We start from the raw sequence: 19,998 nt of genomic DNA on the forward strand, positions 1-19,998 counted from the left end.
ATTATTTTGGTATTTTACACTACATACTTATATGCCATCCAAGAGCTTATTTGATTCACTTGGATTGTGCATGCCCTATCATATACTGAAATGACTAACACATCTCCAGATTAATTAAAACAAGTCACTTACCCAATACAAGCTCAATAAAATTAAAGGCAGGTAGGTAGCTTATCATCACATCCCTGGAGGTAAAATAAAGACGAGATTGGCAAGAGAGCATTGCAGTTACTAAATCACGGTGAGTTACTGCAAAAGGCTTTGAAGGACCAGCTGTTCCTCTTGTAAATGTAATTAGAGCTACATCATCAGGATGAGGAGGACTTCCTTCTGTGATGGATATATGGCAATGGTAATATGTACGAGAAATTATGAATGACACATGGAATAATCCTAAAAATGAAGAATTTTATCAAGAGACTTGAATGCAAAACTCTCATTCTGATTCTAACCATCAATTTTGATTGAGTTTCATGCCAATTATATACATGGAATACCAAAAAATTTCATTTCATTTTCTACCAAAACATTTAGTGAACGAAATTCATAAATACAGTCGGATTCGGATTTAAGGTCTTCGCATTTAACGTTTTTCCGCATTTAGCGTTTATTTTTTTGGGTCCCGATTCATTCCCTATTAGGACAATGTAAAAATTATCCGTATTTAGTGTTTCCGCATTTTGCATTTTTCCGCATTTATGGTCGTAAAAATGTGTCCCGCTCAAGATTTTTTTGCCCGATTTAACGTTTTTTCATGACGGTTCATCCAAATCTTCGAAATTCTACTCATCAACAAGAAGAGTCTCATGAAAGTTTACCAATAGTCGATAGATTCTACCGCGGAACGCTTCTTCAACTGCTTTCTTCCGCGAGCGCAGCGCTGCGACCATCAACTCGCAAGTAGGGTGATTTGTCTTCTCGTAACGTTTCGCTCCCCTTCTGATCCAAACACCAGGCACTTTTTGTATCAGATCCGATCTAATGGAGCAAAGTCATCCCTTAATAACCTCGAACTACCTTATCCTTCACTTCTTGAACTTGACTTCGATGATGCTTGACGACTGATGACACGAGTCATAAATACTCTACACAACTCTATGACACGAGTTATCCTCCGAGGGCCGCTACAATAATGGTTTTCTCGTTATGTTTTCAATTGATGGTTTATGCCCCTTTCAACTCTACTCCCTACGGGCAGTCGATTATTAGCCCAATATTTTTTCAGTCGGCTACTTTCTCTTTTCAAAAGAGGAGGCCCAATGTCAATTGCGCAGTTCACAAGAAGATTCTTTCTATAATCCATTCCAAGGTCAGTTTCCACGGAGGAACAGCGAAAGAACAGAGGAAGTGTTTCCTCTGTCATGACCGTGAGTGAGAGCATTCTTTCCCTACGAAACAACATTATTTTACATCGTAATTTAGATATCCCGGAGCCAATTTATCGACATGCGGCTGGTTGATATCGCTGTCGATTCAAAAATATTTATCTGGTGCTAACTAATGCCAAAAGAGAATGACAATCGGAGTTTTGACGAACTATCACGGTCCATGACTCTAAATAAATCGCTCATGCTGAAAAAAAAATCACCGCATACTCACGGTAGAATAGATGAGCGCGGAAAAATACGAAAATCCGACAGGTATCCCTTGGTGGTTGACTTCGACATCATAACCCTGATGAAATTGCCAAACTCCAGAGGCACTGACAATTTTTCGGATGAAATCCAGTTCTGTTGAAGATTAAACCTTTTCACTTAACAGAGCTTAGTTGATCGTTATTCAAGGTCCAACCAAATTTTATTAAAAGCTGCCGAGAAACAAGGCGAGTCGGAGTCAAGGTGATCAGCGCGCCGCGTAAGCAACTTCTCCCGGCTCCATTCGACCTGCATAAGGCCGCGGATATATGACAACGAATCTGGTGTTATCATCGAGTTGAATCACCATCGACTTGTACGCATACTAAAATAAGATTCTACTTTTTTGGATGACCTAGAAATCCAAAATGTGCGCATAGGAGGCTTTTTAAAGGCTCATAAATCCCTTGTTTCGCCGAGGCAACAGAAAACGTTAAGTTGGCAAAATTTCAGAAAACCTCCCTTTTACTAGATATTCGGTAGTTGAGAATTTGGGATTAGCGATCTTCTGCTGTCCCTTTATTTCACTCATTCCTCATGATTTTTCGAGTACCTACTTACACCTTTTCTTATTATATGTATTAGAAATGCTATAGTCACCTACATGTCACTTTTAAAAAAAAATTTCTAAATTTCATCGAGACCACTGAAATATGCATAAAAATGGAATCACTAATGTCCATAATAATAATCTGTGTGGGAATGCTTTTAAGTTGATGTTTATTAGAATTTTCTAAAAATATTTCATTAAAACAATTGTCATCCTCTCATTACTTATTTTTACTACCCATTTTTTTAGCTGATTCCTGAAAAGTATTATCCAACCTTCACAGGGCAGAGAACATTTCATTAAAGATTTTTTGCTGCATTCAGCACCTTTTAGTTACTTAAAATGATATTTCTTATTCATAAAAAGCCATTCCAATCATTACAGACCATAAAACCTGAAAAAAATGGCAGGTCTGCATTTAGTGTTTTTCCGCATTTAGTGTTTTAAATTTTGTCCCCCCTGAAAAACCTTAAATCAGGATTCTACTGTATATGCAGGCACAGTACCGCAAACTTTGTGCATAGGAAACATTGAAAATCAGTTGTTATAGGCCCTTACCAATTATTAAATTTTTTCCTCTCTCAAAAACTTCTTCGTATGAATAAATAGAAATTTTCTCCGGAAGAGAGCTTAGATTTGGTACCTCTTCATTCTGCCCAACATAAATAATGGCCTTTATGGATGCAACATTTTCAATGTGTTTGGTGACTCTCGGCAGTAACTCTTCACTAGTGATCAAAGCTGATGGTGCAGTTTCCCATAGGGCATGTCCTAGACCAACATACTCCATTGATGTATCCAATATAATCACTGCCATGATGAATTCAATTAAAAATATTTAAAATTAACATTATCATTTTTCAATGATACTGGTGATTCATTCCTGACTTCTGAGGGTATACAAAATCATATTCAACCAACCTATGATTTCTCTGTAAAAGCAGGCCAATACTGACAACATCCATTCAGGCCTTGTGTCTAGATAGAGTGCTACTGACATTTTTGGCATAATTCCTATAGAATGCAATCCTCTACTCAAAGGCAATGCATTGTCCTTCACAGCATTATATGTCATCCATTTGTAAGATCCAATTGTGTACTGGTTTTGATGAAAGAAATTGAATTCTTAAATAAGAACTACATATTCAAAGAGAAAATCAAGTACCCCAATCATGCTTCACTCCATGATTCAACCCGAAGGTTGGTTTGAATAGGTGAGAATAGAGCTCACTCCAGACCTGTAGTATGGATTTGAAATATTTTTTTAAGTATCAAACTTTCTTCTGCTAGTTTTTTTTTAAACCTATTCATGGCTACTTATCTCCAAATTCTTAATCACATGGAAAAGAGTCCCCAATCTAGTCAGGAGAAAAAAGGTAAATGCCAAGAAAGACTGATCGATCAATAAGAAGTCTCTGGCCTCCTATATGGACCAATGGGAAGATGCCCGACTCTGACAGATACGTATAAAAGACAGTCAAAACCATCTTTCTACTCTTCATCGGCCTGAAGAAGCCAGCAGCAATGCTGGTGAAATTGTCATCTACGAAGATGGACACATTCAGTGCATATCCTGTAAACCTCTCCACTGAATCTTCACCTCACAGTAAAAGCCTACACAAGGACGCATTACATACCCCTCAGGAGTATCACTCATGTTAGTGTGTTTTCATTGATATGGTTAGTCTCTGACAGTCCTGCTCTTTATCCATCAAAATACAGGCTTGCATATATCTCCCTGAGACAGCCAAAAAATGTTCACAAATATCAATGAAATTACCTCTCTCTCACTTTTTTTTAGATGTTCCTGATAGTATTTCAATCGTTCAAATAATAAAAAAATTTACTATTACTCCAACTTTTAACACTTTCAGTGCGGGTGTAAAGTTTGAGTTCATAGTGAATGGCAAATCTATTATTTTGCTAATTTCATGTGTAAAAGACTGATTACCATACAATTATGTCATAATCATATTTCTGCAAAAAAAGATTTTTCTTAAAAAAATTTCTTGACTTCTTAAGCTGTCATTCGCCATAGCTTGTATTTTATTATATATGTATATCTATATATTTGCCAAGAACGACTGCTTCCTTAGCGACGATATGGGTTCAATTGATGACAACGGGCCAAAAAGAGAACCCTACCCAGCAGTGACAGGGTGGGGGAACCAAAAGAACCGTCATCCCTATTGGAAATTTCTTATAAGAAAATTTCCTATCAGAAATTGGGCATTTTTCTTATAAGAAAATTTCTTATAAGAATTCTTCTTATAAAAAAATTTCTTATAAGAATTTTCTATAAGAAAATTTCTTATCAGAAATTGGGCATTTTTCTTATAAGAAAATTTCTTATAAGAATTTTTCTTATAAGAAAATTTCTTATCAAAAGTATCAATTACAAAATGTTATTTATTAGAAATTTTCTCATGGAAATATTTATTATAAATATCATATCATCATGCTTAAAACACTTGTGCAAACTTCTATAAAAAGCTACATGAGATTTACATCCCTCCTGAGAGTACAAAGTTAGCATTATACCTAATTTTTTCCAAATGAAGGTGCCTATATCTGGTACACAGCAAACCTAATGATTTCCCATGTACCAAATGTAATGTCTATCTTTAGTGTGCATCAAGCAAGGACATTCAAGTTCTGTAAAGTTCACCTGACTGGCCAGACAATGCGAGATACCATAGAGGTCCTTCAGGTCATGGGTTCTGCATAGGGTTACCCTATTGGAAATTTCTTATAAGAAAATTTCTTATCAGAAATTGGACATATTTCTTATAAGAAAATTTCTTATAAGAAAATTTCTTATAAGAATTTTTCTATAAGAAAATTTCTTATCAGAAATTGGGCATATTTCTTATAAGAAAATTTCTTGTAAGAATTTTGCTATAAGAAAATTTCTTATCAGAAATTGGGCATATTTCTTATAAGAATTTTTCTTATAAGAAAATTTCTTCTAACCATCAGTTACACAATGTTATTTGTAAACGATGAATCAATGAAACCAACGATAGCCTAGAATGATATACTGATAATTGAATACAACTTTGGCAATCACTACGCAATGAAATATAAAGGAATTGCAATATGGAATGATTTAACCTGGAAAATTGAAGAAGCAAATGAAATAAAATTCAAGTTCGACTTGGGATACTTCAAGAAATTATTTGGGAAGGAAAAGGAAAAATTGATAAATCGAATACATAGGAGAAATGTTTATTTAAGATACCAGAGAGAATGACCTCTACATGCAGATTTGGATAGATAATGAAAGAAATAAATAAAGTAAAATGGAATTTGATGCCATTTGGAGAAAAGGATAGGTAGAATATGGCTAACAATTAGTGCAAGATTTAGGGAAATTAATAGGAATCCCAGAAACACTGATTGAGAATAATAGTTGATGTATTTTCCATAATATAATAATTGTGCAGATGTTATTTAGGTTTACTCATACAAATTCATTCTCTCCAGAGACGACTAAATCACTCACTTTGTCCATTGAAACACTGTTTTCATTAAAACTTCCACTTATATTAGATATGTCACAATCTGAAAAATATACAAGTCTATCTAAATTAATGATGAAAAGTTTAAAATTCCACGAAACTGTTTGTTTAAGGTGACATGATTTTAGGAATGCCAGTTTTGTAAGACTTACCAAATGAGGTCAATGCCTTATTTTTGTAAGAAGCACACGACTTATTTCATTAAACAGGTCACACAAAAACATGGTGAATGATTAACATATAAAAGCAATACCTAGCAACCTAACAACCAAACAAGGTTTCCATGGCAACCGTATCCTGCAACGTATGCAATCGTAGTATACATCGTGCTTATTCATGGACCATATCAAACTTCCTTCGGTTAAGTAATCTATAGACTCGAAACAGACAGATTTTATAAGTGTACAATTTTTCGTGTGCTCTTACGGATATATATTAACAAGTCTCATAAGAAGAAGCCTCAACTTCTTGGAACCATTTATGTCAAATACCATGCTGAAAACGCCAATAAATTAGCAGAACATTACTTAACAAAGAGTTATACATTTTTTCCAAAAAAATCTTATAAGAATTTCTTAAATAATTATAAATTGCCGACATAAGTTATGGTGACTTAAATGCATGCCGGATAAAAACCTGAAAGTTATGTGACCTGCGCAACATTCTTATAGAATGCTATAAGAAATGCAAAGTTCTTATAAGAATTTCTGTAAGACTTATAGAATCCTATAAGAATTTCTGTAAGACTTATAGAATCCTATCAGAATTCTGTAAGACTTATAGATATCTATAAGTCTTACAGAATTCTTATAAGAATTTCTGTAAGACTTATAAGAAATTTCCAATAGGGTAACGCCCCCCACATTTTAAAACTAAAAAACTAAAAGCAATGAAACCAACGATATCCTGGAATGATGGACTGATAATAGAATATGGCTTTGGCAATCACTACGCAATGAAATATAAAGGAATTGCAATATGGAATGATTTAACCTGGAAAATTGAAGAAGCAAATGAAATAAAATTCAAGTTCGACTTGGGATACTTCAAGAAATTATTTGGGAAGGAAAAGGAAAAATTGATAAATCGAATACATAGGAGAAATGTTTATTTAAGATACCAGAGAGAATGACCTCTACATGCAGATTTGGATAGATAATGAAAGAAATAAATAAAGTAAAATGGAATTTGATGCCATTTGGAGAAAAGGATAGGTAGAATATGGCTAACAATTAGTGCAAGATTTAGGGAAATTAATAGGAATCCCAGAAACACTGATTGAGAATAATAGTTGATGTATTTTCCATAATATAATAATTGTGCAGATGTTATTTAGGTTTACTCATACAAATTCATTCTCTCCAGAGATGACTAAATCACTCACTTTGTCCATTGAAACACTGTTTTCATTAAAACTTCCACTTATATTAGATATGTCACAATCTGAAAAATATACAAGTCTATCTAAATTAATGATGAAAAGTTTAAAATTCCACGAAACTGTTTGTTTAAGGTGACATGATTTTAGGAATGCCAGTTTTTTAAGACTTACCAAATGAGGTCAATGCCTTATTTTTGTTAGAAGCACACGACTTATTTCATTAAACAGGTCACACAAAAACATGGTGAAAGATTAACATATAAAAGCAATACCTAGCAACCTAACAACCAAACAAGGTTTCCATGGCAACCGTATCCTGCAACGTATGCAATCGTAGTATACATCGTGCTTATTCATGGCCCATATCAAACTTCCATCGGTTAAGTAATCTATAGACTCGAAACAGACAGATTTTATAAGTCTACAATTTTTCGTGTGCTCTTAGGGATATATATTAACAAGTCTCATAAGAAGAAGCCTCAACTTCTTGGAACCATTTATGTCAAATACCATGCTGAAAACGCCAATCAATTAGCAGAACATTACTTAACAAAGAGTTATACATTTTTTCCAAAAAAATCTTATAAGAATTTCTTAAATAATTATAAATTGCCGACATAAGTTATGGTGACTTAAATGCATGCCGGATAAAAACCTGAAAGTTATGTGACCTGCGCAACATTCTTATAGAATGCTATAAGAAATGCAAAGTTCTTATAAGAATTTCTGTAAGACTTATAGAATCCTATAAGAATTTCTGTAAGACTTATAGAATCCTATAAGAATTCTGTAAGACTTACAGAATCCTATCAGAATTCTGTAAGACATAGATATCTATAAGTCTTACAGAATTCTTATAAGAATTTTTGTAAGACTTATAAGAAATTTCCAATAGGGATAGGCCCGTGTTGTAAAAGCAGTCACTCACCATGGACTGGGAGGCAGCGCGGCTGCTTAAGAAGTCATTTGCATGAAAAGTGTTATGTACATAATTAAAAATAATGCCACTTACAATATAGGTTCACATTGTCATCAAGTCAGGTGAGGAAATTAGGCAAAATATACGACTGGATTATAATGAGTGATGTACCCCTAAATATCAATTCCTAAATTTAGATATCAACTTTTTAGGCATTGAGTCTCTTGCATATTAATTTACCTTGAAAAGAAAATTAATGAATATCATGACTCTAAATTGAGGATAATTTCTATTTGTAGCCAGAAAACATCTAGGTAGTATGTATGCATATATCATAATTAAATAACCTTGTTTAATACAACCTTATACATTTTTGTTCCATCAGGCAGGTAGGACTCTTTCACACTCAAGATCTCTCGAGTTCCCAAGCATTGACGATATCTATGTTCATTAATTGAAGAGTTTATGATATCAAACACATTTTCAAAATGTGAGTAGTAATTTTCCTGATTCATTGGTGGCCCTCTACTAGCATAAGTCTTATATTTCCCAGAACCAGCTTTCACTCTCTGAACCTGCTGAAAAAAAGCCACAAGGTGGTTAGAAAAAATGAAAACTGAAGTTTTACCGCAACCGCAGCTCCCTGAAAATTCTCAAATTTATGACATCAATCCCTATTGGAAAATTCTTATAAGAAAATTTCCTATCAGAAATTGGGCATTTTTCTTATAATAAAATTTCTTATAAGAATTTTTCTATAAGAAAATTTCTTATCAGAAATTGAACGTTTTTCTTACAAGAATTTTTCTTGTAAGAATTTTTCTTATAAGAAAATTTCTTATAAAGCAAGGCTTATATAATATTAATAAGTCTCATAAAAAGAAGCCTCCACTTCTTGGAACCATTTATGTCAAATACCATGCTGAGAACGCCGATAAATTAGCAGAACATTACTTAACAAAGAGTTATACATAATTTCCAAAAAAATCTTATAAGAATTTCTTAAATAATTGTCAATTGCCAGACATAAGTTATGGTGACTTAAATGCCTGTCGGATAAAAACCTGAAAGTTATGCGACCTGCGCAACATTCTGATAGAATTCTATAAGAAATGCAAGGTTCTTATAAGAATTTCTGTAAGACTTATAGGATCCTATAAGAATTCTGTAATACTCATAGAATCCTATCAGAATTTTTGTAAGACTTATAAGAAATTTTCAATAGGTATGTGCCACTGAGTTGACTAATACACCACACATTGGGAACATTCAACACCTGCATAATTCCAGCATGCCAAAAAATTATGTGAGAAACCAAGGAAAAAACAGATAGGTACCATACTTCAATGTCAATATGCACATTAAAACTCGCTTATAATGATCACGCATTAACAAAATCCCACATATGATGAGGTGTGTTCCCCATCCCTTCGTCTTTTCAATTATAGCCAATTAATTTTCCCACATGAAATGAGTTCGGATGATATGAAATCCCAGCTATAACAAAGTATTGTTTGGTCTCTTGAGGAATTATTTCCTCTTATATATAAAGAAATTTCAGCCACCTTTGCTACTCAACCATTCCTTACCTTATCATCATAGTTGTTCTTCTGTGTGGCCATATCACCACGTTTCTACTGCTGATCTTAAAATCCTTCCCTTAACAGCCGATTCGTGGAAAAGGTGGGACATTGGTTGAATGTTATGGATATGTTGATTAAATAATGACGATGCAGTAGACAATCGTTATTACGAAGTTCACGGGACCGAAAAACCGGAGGTTCGTAATAACGAAGTTCGTATGGATGTTTCTTTTAGGAATCGTCGAAAAAAAAACAGTGCGTGATGTACGCGATTAAATTACGCGCACATATAGAGAAGCAAGAAAATTCGTTTATTTCTCAATAAAAGAAAGTGGCATGACGCAATCAAGGGTTAATATCTTCCCGATCGATCCCGTAAGTCATCGATATACAAACTAGATCCGTTCCGAGACCTTATTCGTGAGTTGAAAAACCTGTATTAAAGGAATCGAGGAGTGCTGTTATCCTGCAGAACGCAACACTGCATCACAAATTACGTTAACTCACGATTGTGACCAACTGATTTCACTGAGCGTGCAACGCAGCCGGAGCCGAAAAAAGAACTCTGCGGCAAGGAAGAACGGGCGAAACGCTGAACAGTTCATAACTGACCATAATTGACGCTCTTGAGCACAATACAGGAGGAGAACTTAAACGTGACGCAATTATTAAAACTTAGCGTAGTGTATATCCATCTAACTGCCGTTGTTTATTCTTGGAACTTCGTAATATAGTTCATTTAGTAACTGCCGGGACCGAGACAGAGGTAAGAAATTTCGTTATAACGGTTCTTTTTCCTTTTGATTGGATAGGACTTTTCGTCGGGACCAACAATTTGCTTCTTAATAACGAGGACTTCGTAATACGCCAGTTATTACAAAATAATAATTAGACAGCAATCCTGTGATTTATGGGGAAAAATCCTTTAATATCGATATAACAAAATCCCGTTTATAAGAAAATAGGACGATGGTCCCCTGTAATTTGTATAAGCGAGTTTGCTGTATTTTTATAACAATTACATCATCCCTCCATCAACCAGCATTTGATAAAACAAAGCTGTTATAACAAAGAGTAAACTGATGCAATGTAAACCCAGAAGATGTATGCTGAAGGATGTTGAGGATGTTTGTGGGCCAGGGGCGGTCTGGCCAGGTTGGTTGGTCAATGATTGCGGTTGGTGTTGTGGGGGGCCCTGAGCTTACGGGGCAGTGCTCGTGTTTATTGTGAAGAGTACATGAAAGGTGTGATAAAAAACTCAGATTACTGGAACTCAATATTTTTTTGAAATTACAAAATTCTACCTTTTCATTTGTTTTTTTATTTATAACATACTGAGGGTAAAAAGATTATATAAAAAATATTAATAAGATATAGGTGTCAGATGATTAAAGAGAATCTTATGCTTTTATGAAATGGTTATTCAAAACTGTTATTTAAGAGGTTTTTTTTAGATGTCAGAGCAGCATCAAGGAAAAAAGTCTCTAAATAGATAAAGGAACCATAATAAATGTTTAAAAATTTACAAGCTGTGAAATTCTCACTTTTTATAGTATTTTTCTTGCGAAATTGCTATTTTTAAAATAATTTTTATCTGGTTTTTGAGAGCCGGAATAGCATAAAAATCTATTTCTGGGCATGGAATTTCATAAAAAAAATTCAGGAGGAGGTACCCATCATAAGCCCCAGGCAAGGGCCCCCAATCACCCCAGATCGCCTCTGTCGTGGGCTGACAAAATTTGCAATCCCACATCTACTTTTGAACTTGAGAAATGCAGCAACCCCTTTTCCATTTGAAACTATCCCTAAATGGCCCCAAACTTTACTGTTCCCCCAGGTCCTTACTAAACCACCTGGGTCCTTTGCTTTTTTGCACAAGGCCTTTGTCCTTCACTGAGCATATGATGCTATTATGGGCCTGCATGGGGGCTGGCCTAAGCCTTATTGTCACATCAATGTCAACTCTAAACTTAGAAATGTTTTACCTCTGGGGTGAACATAATTTTTTCAGGACTGTAACATAAAAATTATGTGCTTATATAATAAATATAAATTTTGATTCAAAAATATATGTAAGTACCCACTCCACTACTTTATCGTATCTGAGCATCTCAATGGCAAAATATACCATAAAATATGGAACACATAATGAGGGAGTTAGTGCGAGGACTTTGACTGCTGTCCCCTGTCTGAAATGGTACATACGAACAAATTTGTTTTGTGAGGATTTCTAATCAATGCTGCTTTTAATGATAATGTGAAAAAGATGATAATATTGTCGAAGACAGCGATGAGAATACCACAAACAATTTTTCCAAAAATCTTAGACCACCAGAAAAGTATGATCCCAAGGAACAAATCTCCTTATCATAGGAAAAAAAACATTATTTCTTGTAACCAAAAGACAAAAAGTGAATTATTGAGGGACAATGTGGCAATAATTGCATTATAACACTTAGTACGAAGAAATAGCAAGCTTTTACCATGAAATCATACATACCTTGATAGATCTTGTCAGTGCCATTGTCTTTCGTGGCACGAAAATCATATAAAAGAGGAATGTAATTATATCGTATATAATCACAAATACAGCAAAAATGGACATAAGTACAATACTAATTATTTCTTCCATTAGTAGTGATATTCTTGTAATATCAAGCAAAGCAGCTGCTGTCAAAATTAGAAGAAGGATTAAATATAACTTGTCACATCACAATAAAAATTGAATATGTAGGTATCAAATGTCTCAGATGGTTAAAGATCAAGTATCAAAATATAATAATATGCAATATACACTGACTTGAATCATTACATAATTAATATGTAGAGTATATAAACAAAAAGATGATTAAAACAGCACGTGCATCTCACAGTAATGTAGCTAATGGGGTCCTTTTATTCAGACCTCAAATTGCAAGATATTTAAATAATTTGGTAGATGGATGGAAGAGATTGCTAGAACTTCTGTGAGCTTGGCAAAAACTCTTGATGGGGTTATAAAAAATGCCCTTACTTCATACTTGTAAGTGTTTGATGTTGGAAGATACTTCTTTTTTCCCACTACAAATTTTGAAACCAAATACTCAGATTGTTTTTTTGTGCACACCGTTCTAGAAGCTTCTTTTTCTTGAGCGTGTTTACCGTTACATTTTCAACACTTAAGTCTCAAAATCTGGCAGCCCAGTGAGAAATGGGTGGTGGAATCCACGTTGAGTGGTGGATATTTGGTGGTGGTGGATATTGAGTGGTTGGACCCACGTGGAATCCACATTGATTTCAAGTGGATTTGTGGTGATTAGCATTAAATGTTAAACAGAATTTCTAATTTGTGGAACTTAACTCTCTGGTGACATTGCGTCATTTATCATCCTGAAACCATACTAGTTATGTGAAAATGTATCGCACATTCTATTTTTATATAATTCGTGGAAAGGCAGCCATGAGAGCACATGAAAATTCGTAGACACATATATAGAAGGTTTAGATATAGAGTGGTTGAGGTTTTAATGGTTTTAGGACAGCACCTACTGCTGTTTTAATTTTTCCACCAAATTTCCACGTGGGTTCCACGACCAAAAACACGTGGTATCCACGTTACATCTCCACGTGGGTTCCACCACCCATTTCTCACTGGGAGTACTTCTCATGAGCACATGAAGTAATGTCCTTTTCTATTATCATGGAAAGAGTTTTTCCCAAGTTCACGGCAGTTCTAACAGAGATGAGTAAAAAGAAAAAAATTCTTCTTTCAACCATTTCTCGTAATTCACAGTGTCCGGCGATATGTGGTGGAAATGTTTTATATCCATGCGAAACTAGGTCAGTACTTTAGTGAATAAAATTGTGTGGAAGGTTACCATTTTAGTTTATTCTCATTTCTCGTAATTTAAAATTAAATAAATGAGGAAATTTGCCTCCTTCTTTCATGAGTTGGCAATGTTATAGAAGATATGGTTCATTAACTCACTAAGGGAAAACTGCTCATTGAGGGAATTAATCACTCACAAGAGCAAAGAAAATAATGCACTGCAATAGGTTGACACAGGAGGTCATGGAGCTGAGGAGAAGCCGCAACATGCTTGGAACAATTTCATGACATCATCAACTCATCTGTGAAAGGGTTAAGGCCATTGATTTTTCACTGCAAATAGCTCGACAAGTAGGCAGCAGATTGAAAGATAGAAAATGTGGCATCTCTTTCTCTTCTTAAAATCATTGAAATCGAAATTTCAAAAAATAATGTCTTGTAGGGAAAAAGGATGCATAAAGACAAAAAATTTTTGAAATACCCATCTTTCACGACTTTGGAGACTAAAAATTCATTTTTATTCTTTACAGATGAAATTGAAAAATTTGAGACATTGAAGAATACAAAAAAAATAAAACATTTTTGATAGAATTTTGGGGGGGTGATGACCCCTGAGACCTCCCCTCCTCCCTTTGGCACAAGCTGCAGTAAAAACGAGCCCCACATTGCAAATATCTAGCAATTTTTTTCGATAATAGACCTTCAATTCGATTGATATCTATCAAGACTTGTAAAGGCAAATGCAACTAATGTCACTATCATAGTCAAATAATTCCAACACGCACTTTTATTTGTAAACAGCTCATGCTTTAAACACCACAATCACTTACCTAGCTTGAGGCAATTTGTGGGGTATTCCAGGGCCAATCTGGAATGATTTGGGGCCCTAGGGTGGGGCTCTCATGATGGGACCCCCCTTACCGGGGTATTCGGAGGTCCTCCCCCGGAATGCCCGGAAATGGATTTTTACGCTATTCTGGCCCTTGAAAACTTGATAAAAGTTAATAAAAACAGCAATATCGTGAGAAAAAATACGATTTAAATGAAATTCCACATCTTGTAAAAATCAATAATGTATTATGGTTCTATTTTCCATTATTTAGAATTGGTTCCGTGAAACTACGCTGAAATGTAAAACAAAAACTAAAGTAAGCTTTTCGGATAACCCTTTCGAAAATACCTCGGGTTTTCTTTTATCTTCTGACATCTTTATTTCATTTATAAAATATTTTTAAGCCTGTCGCCGAAAGGCTATCTTTTTTGAGTTACGGAGAATGGACTTACATTGTGTGCTTACTTTAGGAAAACGGACTCTTTTATTAACAAACAAACTATTTCTAAGGCAAGAGCCGTCCATGATCCATGGCCCCCACTTCCCAGCCTCCCATACCTATTTAAAAGTCTACCGACAAATAACATGCGAGTGGTTTTTTGCGGAAATATTCGCAGGTATAGGTATTCGTTGAGTAGTGCGAAATAACTAATGAAAACGTAAAAAAAATTTATTACAAAAACACTTCGGTTAAAGTAATCCGAGTCTTTTTTTATGACACCTTCCATGTACGCTTCACGATGCACGCGAGCGTTGTGTGACGCCCCCAAATTTCGGGGCCCTCGGCGATCGCCACCCACCGAGGTCAGACCGACCCTGTATGTATATTTACTGACAGAAAACGACTGATAAACGATCCATATCGAACTCAGAAATTCAGAAAGTGAGCCCGTAAATTTTAAATTGTCCTGCTTTCGCTGATACCTACTTATTACATATTCTTCAAAAGCTAAACGGATATCAGAGATTTCCGTTCCGAGAATCGTTTTCATCAGCGAGACCACGACTAGTCACGTATTTTGATGAACGAACTCTTTCATTAACGAAAGAGCCTAAAAGAGGTGCTATTACTATATTTAAAATCACGAATTCGCTCAAATAAAGCCTTATGTCTTATCTTGATCAGCAATTTACCTTGGTAATCAGTGGCTCGGTGTATTAAACAGCTTTAATTTGTGCAGGCAACTCTACGATTCTCAGATTGTCGGTCAGCCACTGGAAGGTTAACGATGGGCGCAATGATGGAATTATATAAAAGATAAGAAATTGAAGACTCTTTTGATATTTGTTTTAAAATTTCATGCCGACCCTAATAAGCACAAATTAATATTGACACGACGCGTGAGTCGTCCAGTCCTTACAGCTTGCTCGTGTTTGGACGCACGATTTTCTCACCGAAGTAAAGCGACACCTTTTCAGCAGAGTTTGTAGTGTTTTTTGTAATCCCTAAAATATACGCAGGTGATAAAATATGATGAATAAATCGACCGAAAACTCCATCAATAACTTCCTTTATAGTCAATTAACCACAATAAACTATGCAGGAACACATGTGCCGTATCCATGGTAAAATAAGTCCCATCTACAGCCGTCTTTCTTGGTACCTCGACGAAACTGTTTTGTAGCAGTATATATGACTGTTTGGTAGTATCATATGGCGTCACTATTAGATGAACTTTTTCCCGTATTCCGAAAAGAGTTTATTCTCTTATCACTGCGTCCTTCCGTGATTCCTTTCACTGAGCCACCTCCCACTTCGAGGGTGTTTTATTCGGTAGTTTCCAAACGCCAGGATTCTTCAGAAAGAAGCCCTCTTCCAACAAGGCTACAACGCTCCTTGCATTTGTTAATGCAGTGTAATTAATTATCATTACTTCGGAACCAATCAGGAATTGGGAATCTACCATTTCGTTGAAATTTTCGAAGTCCATCGTACAGCGATATAGTATAAGCTTTCTCCGGCCTGTTTCTGCCCAAAAAATGGCATAGTATTCAGTATGGACTCGATGTACGGATTAATTGGGGGACGTGGTAAAAATAAAGCTTCAAAGCACCATTCTCCGTCCCCAAGTTTCACACGAAAATGGATGATTTTAACTTAAGTTAAAAGTTTTGGTTTTTGCAGGTATTTTTTCAATGATAAATACAGGGAACAACCCGATATCCCAATCATAGGAAAAATTCCGTACCCTCCAGACCCGTCGCGGCGTTTTAGATTTCGAGCAATAGTGCCTATTACATTCCGTCAATCCGCCGCTGATGGGATGTTTTTTTCAGCCCACATCCTGTGTGATAGGCGTTCCCGACACACTCTTGCGTACTGTTCGTTGCTGTGCATCCTAGGGGCAAGACACTCATCAACTACACGATAGATCGCCAGCTAGGTTGAAGTTAAGCCTGAATACCGATAAGACGATGGTAATCGTCCCGATAATAATTATCCTAGTCGCTAATTATCGATGCTAAAAATAATCCCGTATTCCAAAATTGGAATTTCAAAATCACCCCCCCTAACCCCGCCTGACCTCAACCCCTGAAACGAAGCAGTGTGTGGGGTACTCAATTTTCCCTCACACTACGCAAGCAAAAATGCTCCACTGCTACGATCAAGATATGAAACCGAAATCATCCCTCCATCCACATCCTTGCAGAGTGGACTTGAAACCCTCGACAACTCTGGAAATACCAGAGGATTACTTGACCGACTCCAGCCAGACACCCCGCTCTTGGTGGCGCACACATAGGCGAGAGTTGGTCATGCCAGGTAGAAAAAATTAAATCATTGACAAGTTAAATTGTTTGAAATTAACCTCTATATGGATAATACAACTCCGCATTCCGTACTTAATGTAATTGACCGATACATGCCCATAAAAACACAATCAGAAAACAAAGTTAAAAGTTCTGCCCATAGATTCATATTTTCCACGCATTAATATTTACCAGTACTCTAAAGGTTTTAGAATATTTCATTAACTTTTAATCATATGCCACCTTGTTTCAGGAGGGATTGAGGCTGGTTAGGTAGAGAAACAATCACTTGGACCACTTGGCTAGGAATTTGGGCACACGACAATCAAGTACGGGCGATGGACTTCTTAATCCAGGTAGATATACGCACGGGCTAAACTGCACAAGTGAGATAAGATCCAGTTTTGTCAGCACTGCCTTGTTTCAGCATAGGTTGAGGTAGGATGAGGCAGATGACGAATAAAGAAGGCATCTGCAATGTCACGTAGGTATTTCCACAGCAGATGCTCACATGTAAAAGCAAGCACAGAACCACCATTGCAGATGACACTAGGCACCTAAAGGATCTTTGTATCAGGCTTCCAAAAAATTGTTATTGATACCAGAAAGTCATCACATGATGCGTTTCATATTTCCTCCTCTCATCATTCCATGCTTGACGTAAATGACCGATACATGCCCCTAAAAATACAAACTCAGAAAACAAAGTTAAAATTTCTGCTCATACATAGATATACGCCACTATTAATATGCTAGCAGGTAGGAAAGCAGAATAGAGAGTTGCGTCAAACTAATCTTAAGAGTTGTTGACTTATGCGATGATGAAAAGATAAGAAATGCACAATAAGTAAACAAAAATGTCCAGACAGGAAGTTTAGTGGCTGTTTCATTAACTTAGCAGCAACTATTACCACTATTACATCTTCTATATTATTTCTACTGTATAGATACCTTTTTCTCAACTTATTCGCAACCAAACTCTACAAATGAGGTACCATGTGACGAATATCAGAGAACATGCGACGGCATACCTTACTTCCTAAATATTGCTATTGTTTCCTAAAATTGGTTTTTAAATAATAAAAAAAACAAACAAAAAACGGTAAATATTCCTGATGTTAACGACGCACAAACTGATACATTTGTTCATTTGCAACAATATCTCGCATTCTTTAAATAACTTTTATCAAAATGCGGCTGATTCCACATTCAAGTCTCCTGTTGATACGTAAGTATGAGTCATCATGTGCGTTTAGCAGAGGATAGTGTAATTCAATTCAATTCAATTCATTTATTTACGGGATAACCCATTAACATATTCTTACATATAGTTTTACATATGATAAACAATACAAAATACTGAACACACATGCAATAAACCCAGAAAAAGAAGAAAAAAAAATCTATACAGAATTGCACATCAATGAATAAAACATGTAGAGAGATACAACAAAATAAAATTTAAAGAATAAACATGTTCTCCAGTAAAAAAGTTCATCTTTGCCACAGGTGACATTTGAATCTGGAAAAGGACATAGAGAAATCGTAACTTTGGCCGAGTCTATTAAAATTCCTCATCATTCTAGATAGCGGGGAGTTAAAGGCATAATTTGTTCTATGGTAGTTAATAACAAATGGGTGCGGATTTCTGGAATTATGTCGGGGTGCGTTAAAATTTACTAAAGAAAGAAGAAAGGAACAGTCAATATAAGAATTGATAATTTTGTAAAGGAATAGGGCATCAATGGAGGAACGCCTGTCAGATAATTACTTCCAATGTTGTGTTTAAAGCGGTCCTCTGATCTCAATTTGTACATGAACATTCCAATTAAATTTGTACATAAGACCCTGCCTTTTTTTTCTACATTTTGAAATTAGAAACGCACCTATCCCTCTGTGGACCTGCATTGAAAACACCCGCGTGCTGCACCCACTCCCAGCGGGCGCAGCATGCTCGTATTATAAACTTAGCTAAGGTTATGCAAATATAACTGCTTTAATACTAACCAAAGACTTGTCTGGCAATGATGATGCACAAAATTCACCCTCATAAAATGTTGTACATAGATGCAGTGGCATAGCCACAGGGGGTTTCCAGATTACAACTCCTTTTTGAGCCCTGCAAGCTTTTTACTTCATCCAATTTATATACTTTATTTGATTAAATATTTGTACAAATTACTATTTTTGAGTCCTAAAAATCATGTTTTCAACATCAAAAATCTCTAAAATTTCATGGGAGGACCTTCAGGCTCCCTTTTTCCCGGGGCGTTTTCCATACACCCTGGAAGGACCCCAAAATCTCCCATTAACCCCCCCCCCCCCCCACTATTTCAAAATCCTGGATACACACTACATAGATGGTAATAAGTATTTATCAGAATGATTTCAACAAAGTAAACAGTAGATTTATAATAATACCACGGATTTTAAGGAATAAACCAACAGGTTAATGTGAAAAAAATATCATTTCAATTTTGACGGAAATTTAAAATAAATAATCTCTAACTTCCATCTGATGTCTTCCTCAGTTCACATTCGGTTTCCAGCAGGTCAATTATGCAAATGCCAAAGCTGTCAAAGCTATTGCTAAATTGATGGAGCAAGGAAATAAACAGACTATAGGAATTATAGTGCCCTTAATTGACCATTGAAGCTTGTAATATTCATATAACTGAGCCAGTTGTGTCCTTACAATTTTAGACAACGATTATTAGCTCTCCAAAGAAATCATATTGTACAGATAACCATCAGGCCCATTGGCAACGGGAGGTCATATTGGGTCTCATGGTAGAATGGACAAAATTTCTTCAGAAAAAATTTTTGGACTGTAAGATTCAATTTTCCCAAGAGCAGCTAATGTTTCAGATTAGCAAGATCACCTTTGATATTTCATATGGGTCATTCTAGAGATTAGGTTGGCGTGGTAGCTAGTGTTGGCTTTCCACCCTGTGGGCTTGAGTACCAATCCCGGTGGAAGCAGAGATATTTCAGAGGCTGCCAGATCCCTACTACAATA

The 19,998-nt window shown here is 35.7% G+C and overlaps 1 protein-coding gene and 1 long non-coding RNA gene across 3 annotated transcripts in view; both read right to left on the reverse strand.

Annotated features, from left to right (window-relative positions):
* The window catches only part of LOC124168452 (fatty acid CoA ligase Acsl3-like), a 30,621-nt gene extending 18,370 nt beyond the window's left edge, over window positions 1–12,251 (reverse strand). For both annotated transcript variants that reach the window (XM_046546702.1, XM_046546701.1), the window contains exons 1-5: window positions 12,089–12,251; window positions 8,368–8,580; window positions 3,106–3,283; window positions 2,743–2,994; window positions 133–330 (exon numbers count right to left, since the gene is read on the reverse strand). In XM_046546702.1, coding sequence (XP_046402658.1) covers window positions 133–330; window positions 2,743–2,994; window positions 3,106–3,283; window positions 8,368–8,580; window positions 12,089–12,220 — 973 coding nt within the window. In that variant the 5' untranslated portion in view covers window positions 12,221–12,251. The remainder of the gene's footprint in view (window positions 1–132; window positions 331–2,742; window positions 2,995–3,105; window positions 3,284–8,367; window positions 8,581–12,088) is intronic.
* Window positions 12,252–14,232: 1,981 nt separating this feature from the next.
* Window positions 14,233–15,762, reverse strand: LOC124168461. Its single transcript, XR_006866940.1, has 3 exons — window positions 15,590–15,762; window positions 15,363–15,443; window positions 14,233–14,386 (listed from the first exon to the last, which is right to left on the reverse strand). It is a non-coding gene; the product is annotated as an uncharacterized LOC124168461 (long non-coding RNA).
* Window positions 15,763–19,998: the final 4,236 nt, after the last annotated feature.

The sequence above is a fragment of the Ischnura elegans genome, chromosome 11, assembly GCF_921293095.1.
Source record: "Ischnura elegans chromosome 11, ioIscEleg1.1, whole genome shotgun sequence".
Classification (NCBI taxonomy): Eukaryota; Metazoa; Arthropoda; class Insecta; order Odonata; family Coenagrionidae; genus Ischnura; species Ischnura elegans.